At 42.5% G+C, this 15,069-nt stretch overlaps 1 protein-coding gene across 1 annotated transcript in view; it reads left to right on the top strand.

The window, feature by feature from the left end:
* CTTNBP2 (cortactin binding protein 2) overlaps positions 1-15,069 on the top strand; it is a 120,057-nt gene that overhangs the window by 39,530 nt on the left and 65,458 nt on the right. Inside the window, 2 exon segments of the mRNA XM_081877794.1 lie at positions 242-466; positions 7,804-9,454. Coding sequence (XP_081733920.1) covers positions 242-466; positions 7,804-9,454 — 1,876 coding nt within the window.

Here is a 15,069-nt window from a genome sequence, read left to right as displayed (position 1 = left end):
GGCCATATATATATTATTTATTTTGTGGTGTTACTTGGAAATAAGATTTAATTTAGACCGCTGGCATAAAACATGGCTATTCTCAAAATGCATTGGCTTATGTATTGTTAAAAATACTGAAGTAATCTGCTGAACGTGTGACTGTTTATTTCCCAGATGTTCTATGTATAGCGCTGTTGTGTGTGTTAACATTTCATTTAACTGTTCTCTAGTGATTCATTTTGTTTATCTCTTTGTTTAGGCACGGAGGAAGGAGGTCTTTATCCAGGAGCGGTATGGGAGATTTAATCTTAGTGACCCATTTCTGGCTCTGCAGCGAGACTATGAGTCAGGTGCTGGTGATAAAGACAAGAAGTCCATTTGTACCAACCCACTCTCCATCTTAGAAGCTGTTATGGCTCACTGCAGAAAAATGCAAGAGAGAATGGCAGCTCAGTTGGTCGCTGCTGAAAACAGACAAAAGAAGGTACTACATCAATTCTCCCCTGCCCCCTTTGACTTGCTCTTTCCTCTTTTTTTAATTGCTCACCACATCTCCAAAAGAATGTATTCCCTCTCATTTTTATGACTTTAAAAAATTAGAAATCAATTTTGTGTGTGATTCTAGAGTGGCCGTATTATTTGTATTTTATCATAAGTGACACATTTCTGGTTGATAGTTTTCAATTATTACAATGAAAGAATATTCCTCTTTACATAATACAGTGGTACCTCGGGTTAAGTACTTAATTCGTTCCAGAGGTCTGTTCTTAACCTGAAACTGTTCTTAACCTGAAGCACCACTTTAGCTAATGGGGCCTCCTGCTGCTGCCGCACCGCCAGAGCACAATTTCTGTTCTCATCCTGAAGCAAAGTTCTTAACCTGAAGCACTATTTCTGGGTTAGCGGAGTCTGTAACCTGAAGCGTATGTAACCCGAGGTACCACTGTAATAAGAGTATCCCTTGTCAGTTTTGGAATGTCCTTCCCAGAACACCAGGGATGTCATGGGCTCTGTCAGCTTACCTGTGTCTTTGGTCATCAGGAGAACCAGGTCCTCATCATCCAGGGGCCCAGCATGACAACTGGATACAGTCCTGAGGCTAAAGAATGGCCATTCTGAAGAAATGCAAACCTTCAGCTAGGGCTGCAACATTTAATTGATTAATTGGTTAGATCATGGGTAGCAGATGTGGTGCCGTCCCAATATTGGGTGGACTACAGCTCACATCAACCCCATCCTACGTGGCCAATGATCAGGAAAAAGGGGAGTTGTAATCCAACAAATATTTGGAGGGCACCATGTAGGGTACCCCTGTTTTAGATCAATTGATTAGTGTCAGGGACTGGGCAGAGGAGGAATGGTAGAAAGCCCTATATGGCCTAGGACCCTCGTACCTACGGGACCGCCTCTCCTGGTATGTCCCACGGAGGACCTTATGGTCTTCAAACAAAAACATCTTGGAGGTCCCGGGCCACAGGCAGGTTAGGCTGGCCTCAACCAGAGCCAGGGCTTTTTCGGCTGGAGCTCCAATCTGGTGGAACACTCTGTCACAAGAGACTAGGGCCCTGCAGGACGTGACATCTTTTCTCTGGGCCTGCAAGACAGAGCTGTTCCACCAGGTCTTTGACTTGACCCCCTCCTTTGGCAATCCTCACAGAACTCTAGCCCAGTGGTTGCCATTAATTTGATTTGAACTGATTTTATAATGAAATGATTTTAGAATGTTGTATTATTTTATTGTTGGTATTATTTTATTGTTGTTATTATTTTATTGTTGTATTTTTTTATTGTTGCTCTGAGCCTGGCTTCAGCTGGGGAGGGCAGGATATAAATAATTTATTATTATTATTATTATTATTATTATTATTATTATTATTATTAGAGACTGCCTCCCCAGCTTGACCCATCCAGAGAAGAGGAAGAGAGTTCGGAATTACAACAGGGGTTTGAGGGAGGTCACAGCTCAAAGGCAGATGAGGGGAAAAGTTAGGAAATAATGGGAAAGGAGCAAGAGGCAGAAGCGGAGCAGCAACTGGCTGACACGTTGTCACTAGAAAGCATTCCAGACCCACCATCTCCCAGAACCCGGCAAGCCTTAAAAATAGGAGAGCAAAGAGCTTGAAGACAGAGGGCACTTAGCGTCCCCTGTACAGGAGGTGATGATGATGACAAATAAGGAAGTGGGAGAGAAAGGGGGGTGGAAATTCGCTCAGGACAACGCCATTATCCAAGAGGCTGTCTTCCAAAGCCTCTCTCTATAAATACTGAATAAAAAGCGGATGGTAAGATGGATTTGTACGTTCCTGGCAACCGGCCGTGGGAGTTGCTTGCAGGCCGCTTGGCAATTAGATATATTTAATCAACTGAAATGGTCACCCAGTTAATTGGGTAGCAGAGTAAAAAATGTTTCTTTAAATCAAAGGGCAAGTGCCATCATTAAAAGAGACATTCTCCCTTCACTTGCACCCAGTAGGGAGTGACTGTGTTAAGATTATGTCTGATTTTGATTTGTGTGGGTGTCTAAATCTAAACCAAATAAACCTTTATTTTTACTGCAGAAATAATATTTTTGCCCAACAGGTAGATGAAATGACTAAACACTCAAAAGATTACTCAATTGCAGTTTCAGTGATCAAATGGCAACCCAACAGAACAAGATCTGAATGTGGGGCAAAGTTGCTAGTTTCCCAAACATGGCTGAGAGTATACCTTTACTATAAGCTAAGAACTAACAATAGCTCAGTATCTCCAATATAGCTGCTGCTGGCTGACAACTCGACGTAATTGGATCAACTGCATGACACCTGAAACCCAACCCTCCTTTGGACTTTATTTACATACATTTTGCCAAGTAATTAAAGATAAACATGCTTTGTACAGTGATTCATACTCTTGGAGACAGATGCATTACAGTATTACTAGGAGGTCAAGTGGCTGACTTCTTTTTTAACCCTATGATACAGGGGGAGCCAAACATGGTGCTGTTTGGATGTTTTTGGACTCCTATTAAGACCCAGCAAGCATGGTTAATGGGATGCGCGTGGTGCTGTGGGTAAAACCTCAGTGCCTAGGACTTGCCAATCGTAAGGTCGGTGGTTCGAATCCCCGCAGCGGGGTGAGCTCCCGTCGTTCGGTCCCAGCTCCTGCCCACCTAGCAGTTCGAAAGCACCCCTAAGTGCAAGTAGATAAATAGGTACCGCTTTATAGTGGGAAGGTAAATGGCGTTTCCGTGCGCTGCGCTGGTGCTGGCTCGCCAGAGCTGCTTCGTCACACTGGCCACGTGACCCGGAAGTGTCTTTGGACAGCGCTGGCTCCCGGCCTCTTAAGCGAGATGAGCACGCAACCCCAGAGTCGGTCACGACTGGCCCGTACAGGCAGGGGTACCTTTACCTTTACCTTTTAAGCATGGTTAATGGTTAGCAGATGATGGGAGCTGAAGTCCAACAACATCCAGAGGATATTATGCTGGGTACCAATGCTCTGATGAGTTTCTTCTGATCAGAGAGAGACTATACTCATATATGTCTAGTTTTGCAGGAGCTGAAGGCAGCACCTCTGAGTCTCAGCTGACCATGAGTGGCTACCTTAAGAGAACTAAGGCTGGGTTTGGCAAACAGTTTGATGTTGGGATAGGATTCAGAGTTGACAGGAAGCATGGATAGGCAGTACAAGAAAATCAAAAGGTATGTGTAGGCAAGATGGGATTTAGCGGCCTAGATGAAAATTTGGGACATGAAGGAACAAATTGGGAGCAGGTTCCGTAAGAGTATTGGGGCAAAGAAGTAGAAAGGCAGGTAGTAGCTTAGTCAGGTTGACTCATCTAGAAAACAAACATCTTATAAAGCACATATGCAGTGTGAGGGAACGACGCATCCTGCTTCCTTTAGCAGAATCTGCTATAAGGAGCAGATGGCATAATCTGAGATGTACACATCTGGAATCATTTCGAATTTGAATATATTCACAGTAGGGAGAGGTTGAAGGGAGATAACGAACCATTTAGCTAGTTTTATTTATTTAATTATTTGCATTTCTGAGTGGTATACATGAAAACAGTGCACAGAAAACGGGACAATAAAGCAAAAGAAATGCATCATAAAACCAAACAGTTCCACATACATTATCTGTTTTATTTATCTTTCAAAACATGTAGTCTACTTTTCCTCTCCAATGAAAAAAAGAGCAGCTTATCCTTAGAGAAGCTGACAAAACCATTTATACCATTAGTGGTATAAAAATGCCACTAATCCATATTTTATTTTATTTTATTTATTTTATTTTATTTTATTTTATTAAAAAAATCTTAAATAACGATACAATAAAAAGTCAGCTTAAAAAGTCAGTTAAAGATATAGACAAGATAAAATCATACTGCCTATCTAGCCCACCACTGCAAAGGCCTCCCTGCCCCTTTCACCTATCTTAACTTTATTTTGTAAACAAATCAAAAATAACACTAAAAATAAAAAGCTACCGGCTCTATTTTTATCACCCCTGCTTCCCTCCCAGTCACTACTTTGTCACTTTGACAATCTGTGGAAGGAATTATAATGTGAAAATTGTATGTGCTTAACATGGATTAGCATAACCAAGGTAGAAACATTTATTTTTTCGCCACTCTTGGAAAAGGGGCAAATGTGTTTTCCATCACCTAGCATTATACTTAATTAATGTTTAAAAGAAGGCTGAATTTTTCTGCGGTTCTGGAAAATACCCTGACAGTGCGAATGCATTCCAATTTGCATGGAGGAGTTTATTATTGTTGTTGCTGCTGTTATTTGGATTGCAATTAGGATTGGTCATTTTGGGAAACCACCCTGAGGAATGTGGGAGCAGAAATACAACAAATGAATGCATAACCTGGGACTGTTACTTGGCCACTGTCGTGGATGTGTGGCGCAGTTCCAGCTATTCAGAGTTCTTCCCCTGAAAAGCACCCCTTGTTTGCTAAGGCAGATAATCCACATGGTTCTAAACCACATCTCATTTCTCATTATATTGCGCCATATCTGAATCAGTTACTTGGCTCATATTTTGAGGCCTAGTCAAGAACGTGCGCTTGAGATGACCGCCATGATGCTGCTTCACATGCTTGCTTGTCCTTCATTATCCAAAGTATTTTGCTCTTAGCGCTTTCCAGTCGCTAATTCAAGACAATTTAGTGATTGACGCTGTAATTCAGTGACTCTGGGCGATGTGTGTTGCGGGATATAAAGCAGAAATATCCTCTTCCAATATTCATGCTGCCATACCATTCTCCTTCCAGGTCTTAGAAATTAAATGAAGAGTTTTAAGATTGCAGATCCAACATTGCCATTATGATAGCTAACTTTTATTGACTTGAAGTATAAATCCCTGGAATTTTAGCAAATGTTTTCTCGTTTTTCAAGCACATCCAAGCACCAGGCAGTCTGTAGAGTTAGCTTTTTTTTTTGGATATGCAATATTATTCCCTTGTTGCTTCACTTTCAGAGTGATTCCTGTTTTACTTATGCTAAGCATAAAAGGCGTATTATTCAGAGTGGGTGGGGAGGACAGCTAAGCTGCTGTTAATTCCTTGTTTATAAAGTTTTCGATGAAACAAAGTAGAAGCTGTCTTATTAGAAAAAGGGAGTGTAGGCAAATAACAACAACATTCTTTGGAGGAGCTGTCCAACAGACTATCAGTTTTCCTCCGTGCTGGAGGGAGGACACAGAATCCTATTGGTGAACAGCAGGCCACTCAGAAGTCACCAGTTTGTAATGACTTTCCTTTCGCTAGCAACCAAAGCCAAAATTGAACCACTGACCTAGAGATGAAATGCTCCATCTCCTGTTACCAATCCTCTGGGCCATCTGGTTCCCCAGATTACAGCGTACATGAAATATACTCACCATACAGTATCTTCTTACAACTCTGAAATTAGTATGATTTTAGCATCTAGAGGAATGTAAAACCCTCCCCGCCTCTGTAGTAATCACAAATGCTGGACTGCAACCATTTTATCTGCTTTCTCTTATCAGCTTACAAACTAACCCTGTGTGCAATTATTTTATAAGGGGGGGTGGGGTGGGGGAGAGGGGATGCCTGTGGTCAGAATGAAGATCACATTTCATTACACTGATTATTACATGCAACTAAGCCCTTCCCCTTACATGTTCTTGAATTGTACAGTGGTACCTTGGGCTACATACGCTTCAGGTTACAGACTCCACTTACCCAGAAATAGTACCTCGGGTTAAGAACTTTGCTTCAGGATGAGAACAGAAATTGTGCTCTGGTGGCACGGCAGCAGCGGGAGGCCCCATTAGCTAAAGTGGTGCTTCAGGTTAAGAACAGTTTCAGGTTAAGAACGGATCTCCAGAACAAATTAAGTACTTAACCCGAGGGACCACTGTATAATGATCCTCAGTCAAGAGTCAAAAGCTTGAGCCTTTTCAGTTTCACGGACATCCAGTTCTGAAATAGCTACCGGGCAGGAAACAGGTATTTTTCTCCTTCTAAGAGGGAATAAATCTTGGCACTACAAGCATGGAAATAGAAGGAACATTCTGTCCTACCTATTTCAGAATTCCAAGCTTGCTGATCAGTATATTGAGCATCAGAGTTTCTGGTACACCATAGTTGCTGATCCATGTTCAGCATGCTGGTGATGTTATTTGGCACCCTATAGCCATCTTGATGAGATGCTAGCATTCTCTAGTCCCACTCATTCCTTTCGGCATGGCCGTTTCCCAATACACATACACTTGCCCTCATTTTTGTTTGTTCACAGATGACTTCTCATAGAATTGTTGAGTTGGACCCAAGCATCATCTAGTCCAACCCCCTGCAGTGCGGTTATCCTGTCCCTGAGGTGGGAACCACCAACCTTTTGGTTAACAGCCAGATGCACAAATCCATTGAGCCACCTGTGCTTGATGCTTTTGATTCTTGCAAATAGGGAAAATTCTTGATTACCATAAAATAGTTATAATTTGATGCCTCTTTTGCGGGATGTCTGATACAGACGATTTTGTTGAAATTATGGTACCCTTTAATAAAATACTCAAATAAACAACACCCTGATGACTGGCACCCACTAATTACACATATAGGTTTAATAGTCAATCCCTTTTCCCAGGGAACTCTGGGAATAGTAGCTTTGTGAGGGGAAATAAGGTCAGCTCCCTTACTACTACGCAAACTAGACTTTTCAGTATTCTTTGAGGGAACCCATGACTGGTTGAAGTAACATAATACTGCTTTGGATGTGTATACAGTGGTACCTCAGGTTAAGTACTTAATTCGTTCCAGAGGTCCGTACTTAACCTGAAACTGTTCTTAACCTGAAGCACCACTTTAGCTAATGGGGCCTCCTGCTGCTGCTGCACCGCTGGAGCACAATTTCTGTTCTCATCCTGAAGCAAAGTTCTTAACCTGAAGCACTATTTCTGGGTTAGCGGAGTCTGTAACCTGAAGCGTATGTAACCCAAGGTACCACTGTACTGCAGATGAGTCCATTGACACTGTGTCAGTTGCGAAAAGCATAGTTCCGATGTTTGCCGAAACAAAGTAGTTGTTCCCATTAACAATAAACAAAAAAAGTGAGCAGTTTGCATTTTCAAGACAACGAAATATGAGTTTAGTTTTCATTTAACCTGTTTGGAAAACAGACACATAGCAACATTTTGGCTCAAATAACTTAGCCCAGAAATTGTCTAATTCAGGTCCCATTAAAGATAGTTTTTTATTGTTTTAATAATATAAAATACAACTGATTTCTGTTACTTGAGACTAAAACAAAAAAGGAAAGCCCAACCCTGATGGTAATGAGAATATTGTTCTGCATTTCTTTGTAGCTGGAAATGGAGAAATCACAGTTGCAAGAGCTCGAAATGGAACACAAGAAACTCTGTGCTCGTCTTGAGGAGGAGCGTGGCAAGAATAAACAAGTCGTATTGATGTTAGTGAAAGAATGTAAACAGCTCTCCAGTCGAATAGTCGAAGAGGCCCAGAAGCTGGAAGAGGTCATGGCAAAATTCGAGGAAGAAAAGAAGAAAGCCGGTGAATTGGAGGAATCCCTTGCTGTTGAGAAGCAGCGGAGTGCGCAGATGGAAGCCCAGATGGAAAAGCAGCTTTCTGACTTTGACACCGAAAGGGAGCAACTGCACGCCAGGCTTGGCAGAGAGGAAGCGCACACCTATGGCCTCCGAGAAGAGAGGGAGAGGATGAGAAAAATGATTGAGCAGCTGAAAAAGGAGAACGACAGTAAGTTGCACCTTTCCCTCCCGCGTAAGAACAAAGATAGAGGTTCCGCTTCTGTATCTGTCGGAACAGAGGGACCAGCTTTGAGAACGCTTGCCTGCCAGACAGACGCGGCGTTGCTAGATGGTGGAACCGAAAGTGTTAGGAAGTTGCCTTTAACTGTTCCGGTAAAGCCTTCGGCTGTCAACCCTTTGCTCTCTGGCCACACAAAGATGAATGTATGCTCCAATGCAGGCTTTGTGAAGCCAGTCATGGACAGGCATTCTTCTTGTAATGACCTGCTCCTGTCCCCCTCAACTCCCATTCTGACTCAAGGCCAAAGCAGAATTGAGGAGAACGGACCAAATGCAATGCCTGACTTAACCAATCTACCTTCCCCCTTCCCAAATAACATTGCACCCTCTCCAGCACCCAGTATAGCACCTCAGAGCTACCTGCAAGCGTCGTCTATGCACTCTCTGCATTCTCCATCCGCCGGCAGTACCGGGCATCAAGGTCTGAATCCACGCGTCCAGGCAGCTAGGTTTAGATTTCAAACCAATGCTAACGACCAAGACCAAAACGGAAACACTACCCAAAGCCCTCCGTCGAGAGACGTGTCGCCCACGAGTCGAGACAACCTAGTTGCCAAGCAGCTAGCTCGGAATACCGTCACCCAGGTCCTGTCAAGATTCACGAGTCCTCAGGGTGCTCCGCCTGGACGGCCGGGAATGTCACATTCGATAGACGTTGGCACCTATCCTCCCCCAGTCGGTAGAATGGGTTTAAAGACTCCCAGTGTGTCGAGGATTGACAGAGGAAACCCTCCGCCCATTCCTCCCAAAAAGCCAGGCCTTTCACAGACTCCATCTCCACCGCACCCACAGCTTAAAGTCCTTATGGATAGTGGTCGCTCCCCTAATATAGGTGCCAAAACTGACAGCAAAACCCTAGTCTCACCTCCTTCCAGTTCACCTCAAGGAATCAGGGTAATAAATGAGGAGGTCATTTCTAAGTCCTCACCTCAGCTGCCACCAAAACCAACACTAGATATATCTGTGGCATCTGCAGGTTGTGCCATACCAGCCATGGCCACGTCTCAGGTGGGTGCCTGGCCTCCCCAATCCCCTGGACTGAACCAACCTGCATGTTCAGAAAGTTCCTTTGTCATTCCCACCACCATTGCCTGTAGCTCCTCCATAAACCCTGTTAGTGCTTCATCCTGTAGACCATGTGATTCAGACAGCCTACTGGTAACAGCATCAGGTAAAGGGATTGTCAATATACTCCTAAACTTGTTGCTACTTTGCCATATTTTTTTCCATAGCTTTCCTTTTCCCTAAGCCTGTTCTTTCCCTTTTTTTGCTTCTTCCTTAAAGTTGAAATTTCCATGTGCGGTTTCTTTTAAGTTTCAGGGGTATGGGAAATCCATTTCATGGGGCCATAACATAGTTTTCCCCACACAAGAAATTTGTGTATTTCCTTCCAAGATGGAAACCCTAAAGTCTGGAATAATTTTTAAGGGCAAACTTTATGTTATATGTAGTTTCATGACTCCTCTCCCCTCTCTTCTGTCTCTTTTTTAATCAGGTAAAGCAGAAGATGGGTGTTCATGTTTGTTTAACCATTTACTTCCCGGCTGCTTGTTCACTCAAAGTTGCTCTCCCCCCAAACTACTTTTCTCCCCAAAGATATAAAAGGCACAGGCCTCTGTACTTTTTAAATCCATGTCTGGGAAAGAAAGAGTTAAACAGCCCCTCCCCCCACCCCTTCCCCTCACCAGTCCCATGTTCCATCTTTTATCAGAGGTTTTACCTGATAATAAAAGAGCCTTCAGAGAAAAGACTTCAGGAACTAGATATGATGTGTAGTTTTGCACGCACAGCCACGGGTGAGAGGCTGCAGCCTCGAGCTGATCTAGGAACGAGGATATTCAATTACCTTGAAAATCTCAGTGAACTATTTAAGAACTGCTTCTGTGTTACATTCCTTTAGGGGTTTTGGCCACTCAGCTTTTGAGAGCACTCCAGGAGTGACTTCCCAATGCCTCTCTTGTGAAACCAAAGGACTGGAGCTGATTAAAAAAAACAAAAAAACGATTGGCCCAGTTTTAGCTTTTTTATATGACTGGATATATTTTATTGGCTTTATTTGTGGAGGGTTTTCTCCCCGCTCCTCTAACGCCACTGGATTTGGTTTTTGTGTTCCACAGCCCAGTTGGGTATAGGTCAACAACAAGGTTTTGCGCTAGAAGCGCCAAGGCTTAGTTCATGTTCAGCCCAGGTGTCCTTACTGCCCTGAAGCATTCCTGAAAGACACTGAGGACATCTGAAGTTTTAATTTCCTTCAAATGGGCTTTACATTGAATTCTGCTTCACACTTTGGGCAAGGCCTTAGTAGAATTCTGTGCCTCCATATTTAATGATAGTGGCCATGCTAGAAAGCCTGCCTTCTCTTTGAACAGAGAGTTGGGTTTGGGTCTCCCTTAATGGACTGTGCCCATCTTAGCTATGAATGTAGGTTCTCATCCTGAAAAGGACAGCACGTTCCCAGAAAAAAACAACTTATGCTAAGACATTGAGGAAGTACGCCTTTCTTATATATGTCAATAGCGTGGTGATGCATTAGGGAAAAAATTGTCAAAGTGGATTGCATCATATACATAAAGCTTCCAAGGTTTATCCTCACTTCACATGCATCTTCTGATATTTGGGGTGCCAAAGCGATAGGCATTCTGGGATCCAAAATGTACCTTCTCTGCTTAAGAATAGCAAGGAGATTTTGAGTTCTGAGGATAAGAATCTAGGGCTTGGGGAGAACAGTGGTCCATGAAGGATATGGGGAAGAGTGCCTGGAGTCTCAGACATGCTTAAAGGCCGTAGAGGTGGGTGTTGTGGAGTTGCCCTCCCAGCACTGGTATTGCTGCTTCACGCTTGGGTAGGGTGTCAACAGGGCGACATGTTTGTGCCAGCAGGGCAACCACCAGCTGATCCAGTGGTCCAGATAGTGCACTCATGTGACTTCAACCTCACCAGCCCCATCCAGGAACAACTTGCTTTCCAGCTTGACTCTGAAGCTCCATAACACCACATGTACCACCTCTGCTTAGAAGATAAGCCTTTGTCCATAGAAACATAGAGTTAGAAGGGACCACGAGGGTCATCTAGTCCAACCCCACGCAATGCAGGGATCTTTCACCCAACACGGGGCTCGAACTCACAACCCTGAGATTAAGAGTCTCGTGCTCTACCGATTGAGCTACCCAGAGTGCCTTGCAATCTCTAAAATCACTCAGGACCACATGTAATTAAACCTTGCCGCCATTTTAGAAGTATTGTAAGACATTTCTGTATGGACTGGATTTTGGACATTGGATTCGAGCTGTTGAAGGATTTTATTTTTCAGCATTTGGTAAGCAGTTTTGCTTGTTGTTTTTTAAACAAAATTTGTGGGATTTAAAAAATATTTTATATGTTTGTTTTTATATTTTTTATTTTTGTAGGACTAATAGTCAAACATATGCCTTGCATGTAGAAGATCCCAGATTCAATCCCTGAATTTATCTAAGTAGGACTGGGGGAGACTCCTGTCTGAAACCCTGGGGAGCTATTGCCAGACTGGTTAAACAGTGCTGACCTAGATGAACCAATGGTCTTGACTGGGCACAAGACAACTTCCTATGTATTGTTTATATGTTTCCTTTAAGGAGGAAACATGCTATACATTCAAATAAATAACGCCATGCTTTATTAGAACTGCCTGGCCCTTTGGAGATTGAGATAGGTGGCATGAAGAGTCCCTGAGTGACAATATTCAGCAAAAAAATCCAAATCAAAATGATATTTATGGATTACAAGCTATTATAACGGAAGTGAGGTACATAGGGTACACAGGGAAGTGTTCTAATGGATGTAGTTAATCACCTTGCTCATTGTATTCCTGTTCCTTCCTTTTTCTATTTTTTTGTTAAGTGTACTATATTCTGGGGAAACACTGCTCACCACAGTTTTCAGGTATCTGAAAAATTCTGGCTAGTGGGCCAGTTATTAGAAATAATAGCAGGCTTACCTTCAGCAAAGTGCAATTAGTACTGTATTTCAGTCTCAAATGGCAAGACTTGACAATTCAATTCCAAATTGTTCATTGAAACTCAGCATGCAGTTCTTAACGTTTAATTAAATGCCAAGTGCTGGTCGATTGAATATACATTTGTTAATCATGTTGAAAAGAACCACCGGGTGTATTAGAAAGCTGTTCAAAAATTGATTTGGATTCTGGTTGCAGTAGGCTTTTCACATTTCATAACAGACAGTGAATGCAAAAGGTATTTATCTGGGAATTCACCTCCCACTTTTTGATGATAAAATCAAACTCAAGGCAGCTTTAAGTTTGCTTTGGTTCAATATAACTTGGAGACAGTAACCTAACAGTTCCTCTTTTTCAATCAATAATAAAATGGTTCACCCATTAACTAGGGATCTGGTATTAAGGGGCAGAAATGTTTTTATTGTCCTAGTAACATATCACCCTTTCCTGTAATGATGTATTCTCATTCCACAAAAGACTATTATAATGGCAATAAAAAGAGATTAAAATGCTTAAGGAGCACCTATCATACATCCTATTGGATCAACTTGGCAACACATTTGCTTTTAAATTACTGTTACCCTTTTTTCTCTTCATTCTAAGAGACATGTTACTGTTGCTTCTGTAATTCAATTGGCAATAAATCTCTAGGATACTTTTCTGTAGGCAACCTACATTAAAGTAACATAGCTTGCATCTTGGCTGCCTCTAAGAAGCATGTCATCCTTGCAGTAGCATCAACATAGAATCCCCTTCATATGATCCCTTTCTCCATGTGCTTGTGGTATGAGCATAGACCATGGGAAGCTACCTTAAAACATGTCATACCTTTTGTCCATCTAGCCAAATATCATCTGCTCTGATCACCTGGCTGGGACTCTGGAAGCTGTCTGCCAAGTTACCTGTTTCCAGATAATTTTAGCAGGACATGCCAGAGTTTGAACAGGAGACCATCCACATGCAAAGAATGTGCTCTATCATTGAGCTATGGCACCTCCCATACTCTTGTGTGAAGTAGAAGCACAAGTATATATGGCTATGGGATAAGATAGAGCTACAGTGAATAAGGATTACAGTGAGGGTTGCAGCCTGTGACTTCCCAAAAGGTACAAGTGTGCCAACATCAGCACAATTGCTGTGTATTCATGTAATTCTGGTTAACGTGAGAATTATGCATGGTCACAGATAGACAGGACCAAGCTCAAGGACAGTCATCAGGAAAGAATGCAAAAACGTTGCCACATGTGCAGTGGCATAGCTTGGTTGCCAGTTCTCGGGTGGGGTGGATGGGAGGAAAACGGACAAAGAACACATGTGCATTTAGCTGCCTAATGGCACCTGCGTCACCCAGGAGATCATAGCTGCAGAGATAAGAAAAGAATAGTTGTTCCATTGTCTAGAAATTTCACTTCCTAGTTTCACGTGGATAAGATGTTTTCAATGGACCCCAGCGACGGAAGCACACAGCTATATTGAGGTAGCGCTGGGTGTTGAAATTTTGTGCTGCTAACAATTTTGCGCCCTGTCCCCACGCAACGCCACTGCACGTGTGTAAACAGGCCTGAGTGTTTTTACCATGCAATTCAAACGGAAGTTTTAACATGCCGCTGTCACACAGCAGGTTTGTGCAGTACAGCCAGGTCTGAGTTTCAGGTGTATTTATCATGAAAAGTGCTGTGCAATCAATCCAAAGATTTTTCTAAATATCTAGAGTCCCATGTTGAAGATTCCTAGATCCAATCCAAGTATCTCGCCGTGAGCTTATCCAAGTTGTGATCATTCAGGGAACCTGCCAGTTGTCACTTGAGTACAACTGAGCTTGTTCCATAGGTGTTTTAAGTGAGGCTGTGCAATCCTATTTAAGATGGCAGCAGACGTAGCCTACCAGAACTGAGGGTCGCTACCAAAGTTGGGTGTTGCTGCCTTTGCTCTTTGTGCCTGATGAACGTGACCAGCTACATTTAGCATGATTCCCATCATAGAGATATCTTAAAACGTATACATGGAATTAGGCAAGACTGGTTATATCTGCTGCCTGGCCACCTTACCATTACCAAATTCATTCTATATGTCAGTGCAGGTCTCTTGTGCGTCTTCATACTTTTGTCAACTATGAAATGTCAACTGAGTCCCTATTAGCTGTGGGTCACTTTCTTACTTGAAAGATCTCTGTAAGTATTCATGATTTAGCTCTCTTAATGCCAATGAATAGCCTTCATTATTTTGCCAATGAATATCAATTGAGTTTACAATTCAGACTTGCGGGGGGAAGCATAAATATTAAAATGGCTCTAAGCAATTGAATTTCCCATGCCCTTGGGATTATCCATTCTTTTTAGATTTACTCTTATTTATTTATTTTTTAAAATCACTTTTCAATCAACATTGTTTTTATTTGGTTCATTCAGATCTGATTCATCTTTTTGTGATGTGGTTTGCTCATAAAGTGAATGGGGTGCAGGAGAGGTTGGTAATAGACTCTGAAATTAATCATCTCCACAATCTGAAGCTGATGCCAGAAGCTGTTTCCCCGCCCCCCTGTTCCTTTCATTCTCCCATCACTGCATGTCCAGCACGCTTTCCCAGATGCTTCGTATTTGCTAACTTCTTGCATATGAAACCACAAAGCTTACTCATGTCTCCGAATTTTGTTATGCATTTTCCTGAATGAATACAAACCTGTGGTTCTTCTTCCTTGCCAACTCTTAAAAATCGGTGCCGATTCAATGTTACATTAACAGTGGGATTTGCATACGAAATATGCAATGCAGTTATTATTGCTTCGTTTGTATATG

Source organism: Podarcis erhardii (genome assembly GCF_964252035.2).
Source record: "Podarcis erhardii genome assembly, chromosome: 10".
In the NCBI taxonomy this organism is placed as follows: Eukaryota; Metazoa; Chordata; class Lepidosauria; order Squamata; family Lacertidae; genus Podarcis; species Podarcis erhardii.
The sequence above is the reverse complement of the archived record's forward strand: the minus strand, read 5'-3'. Positions and strand labels throughout refer to the sequence as shown.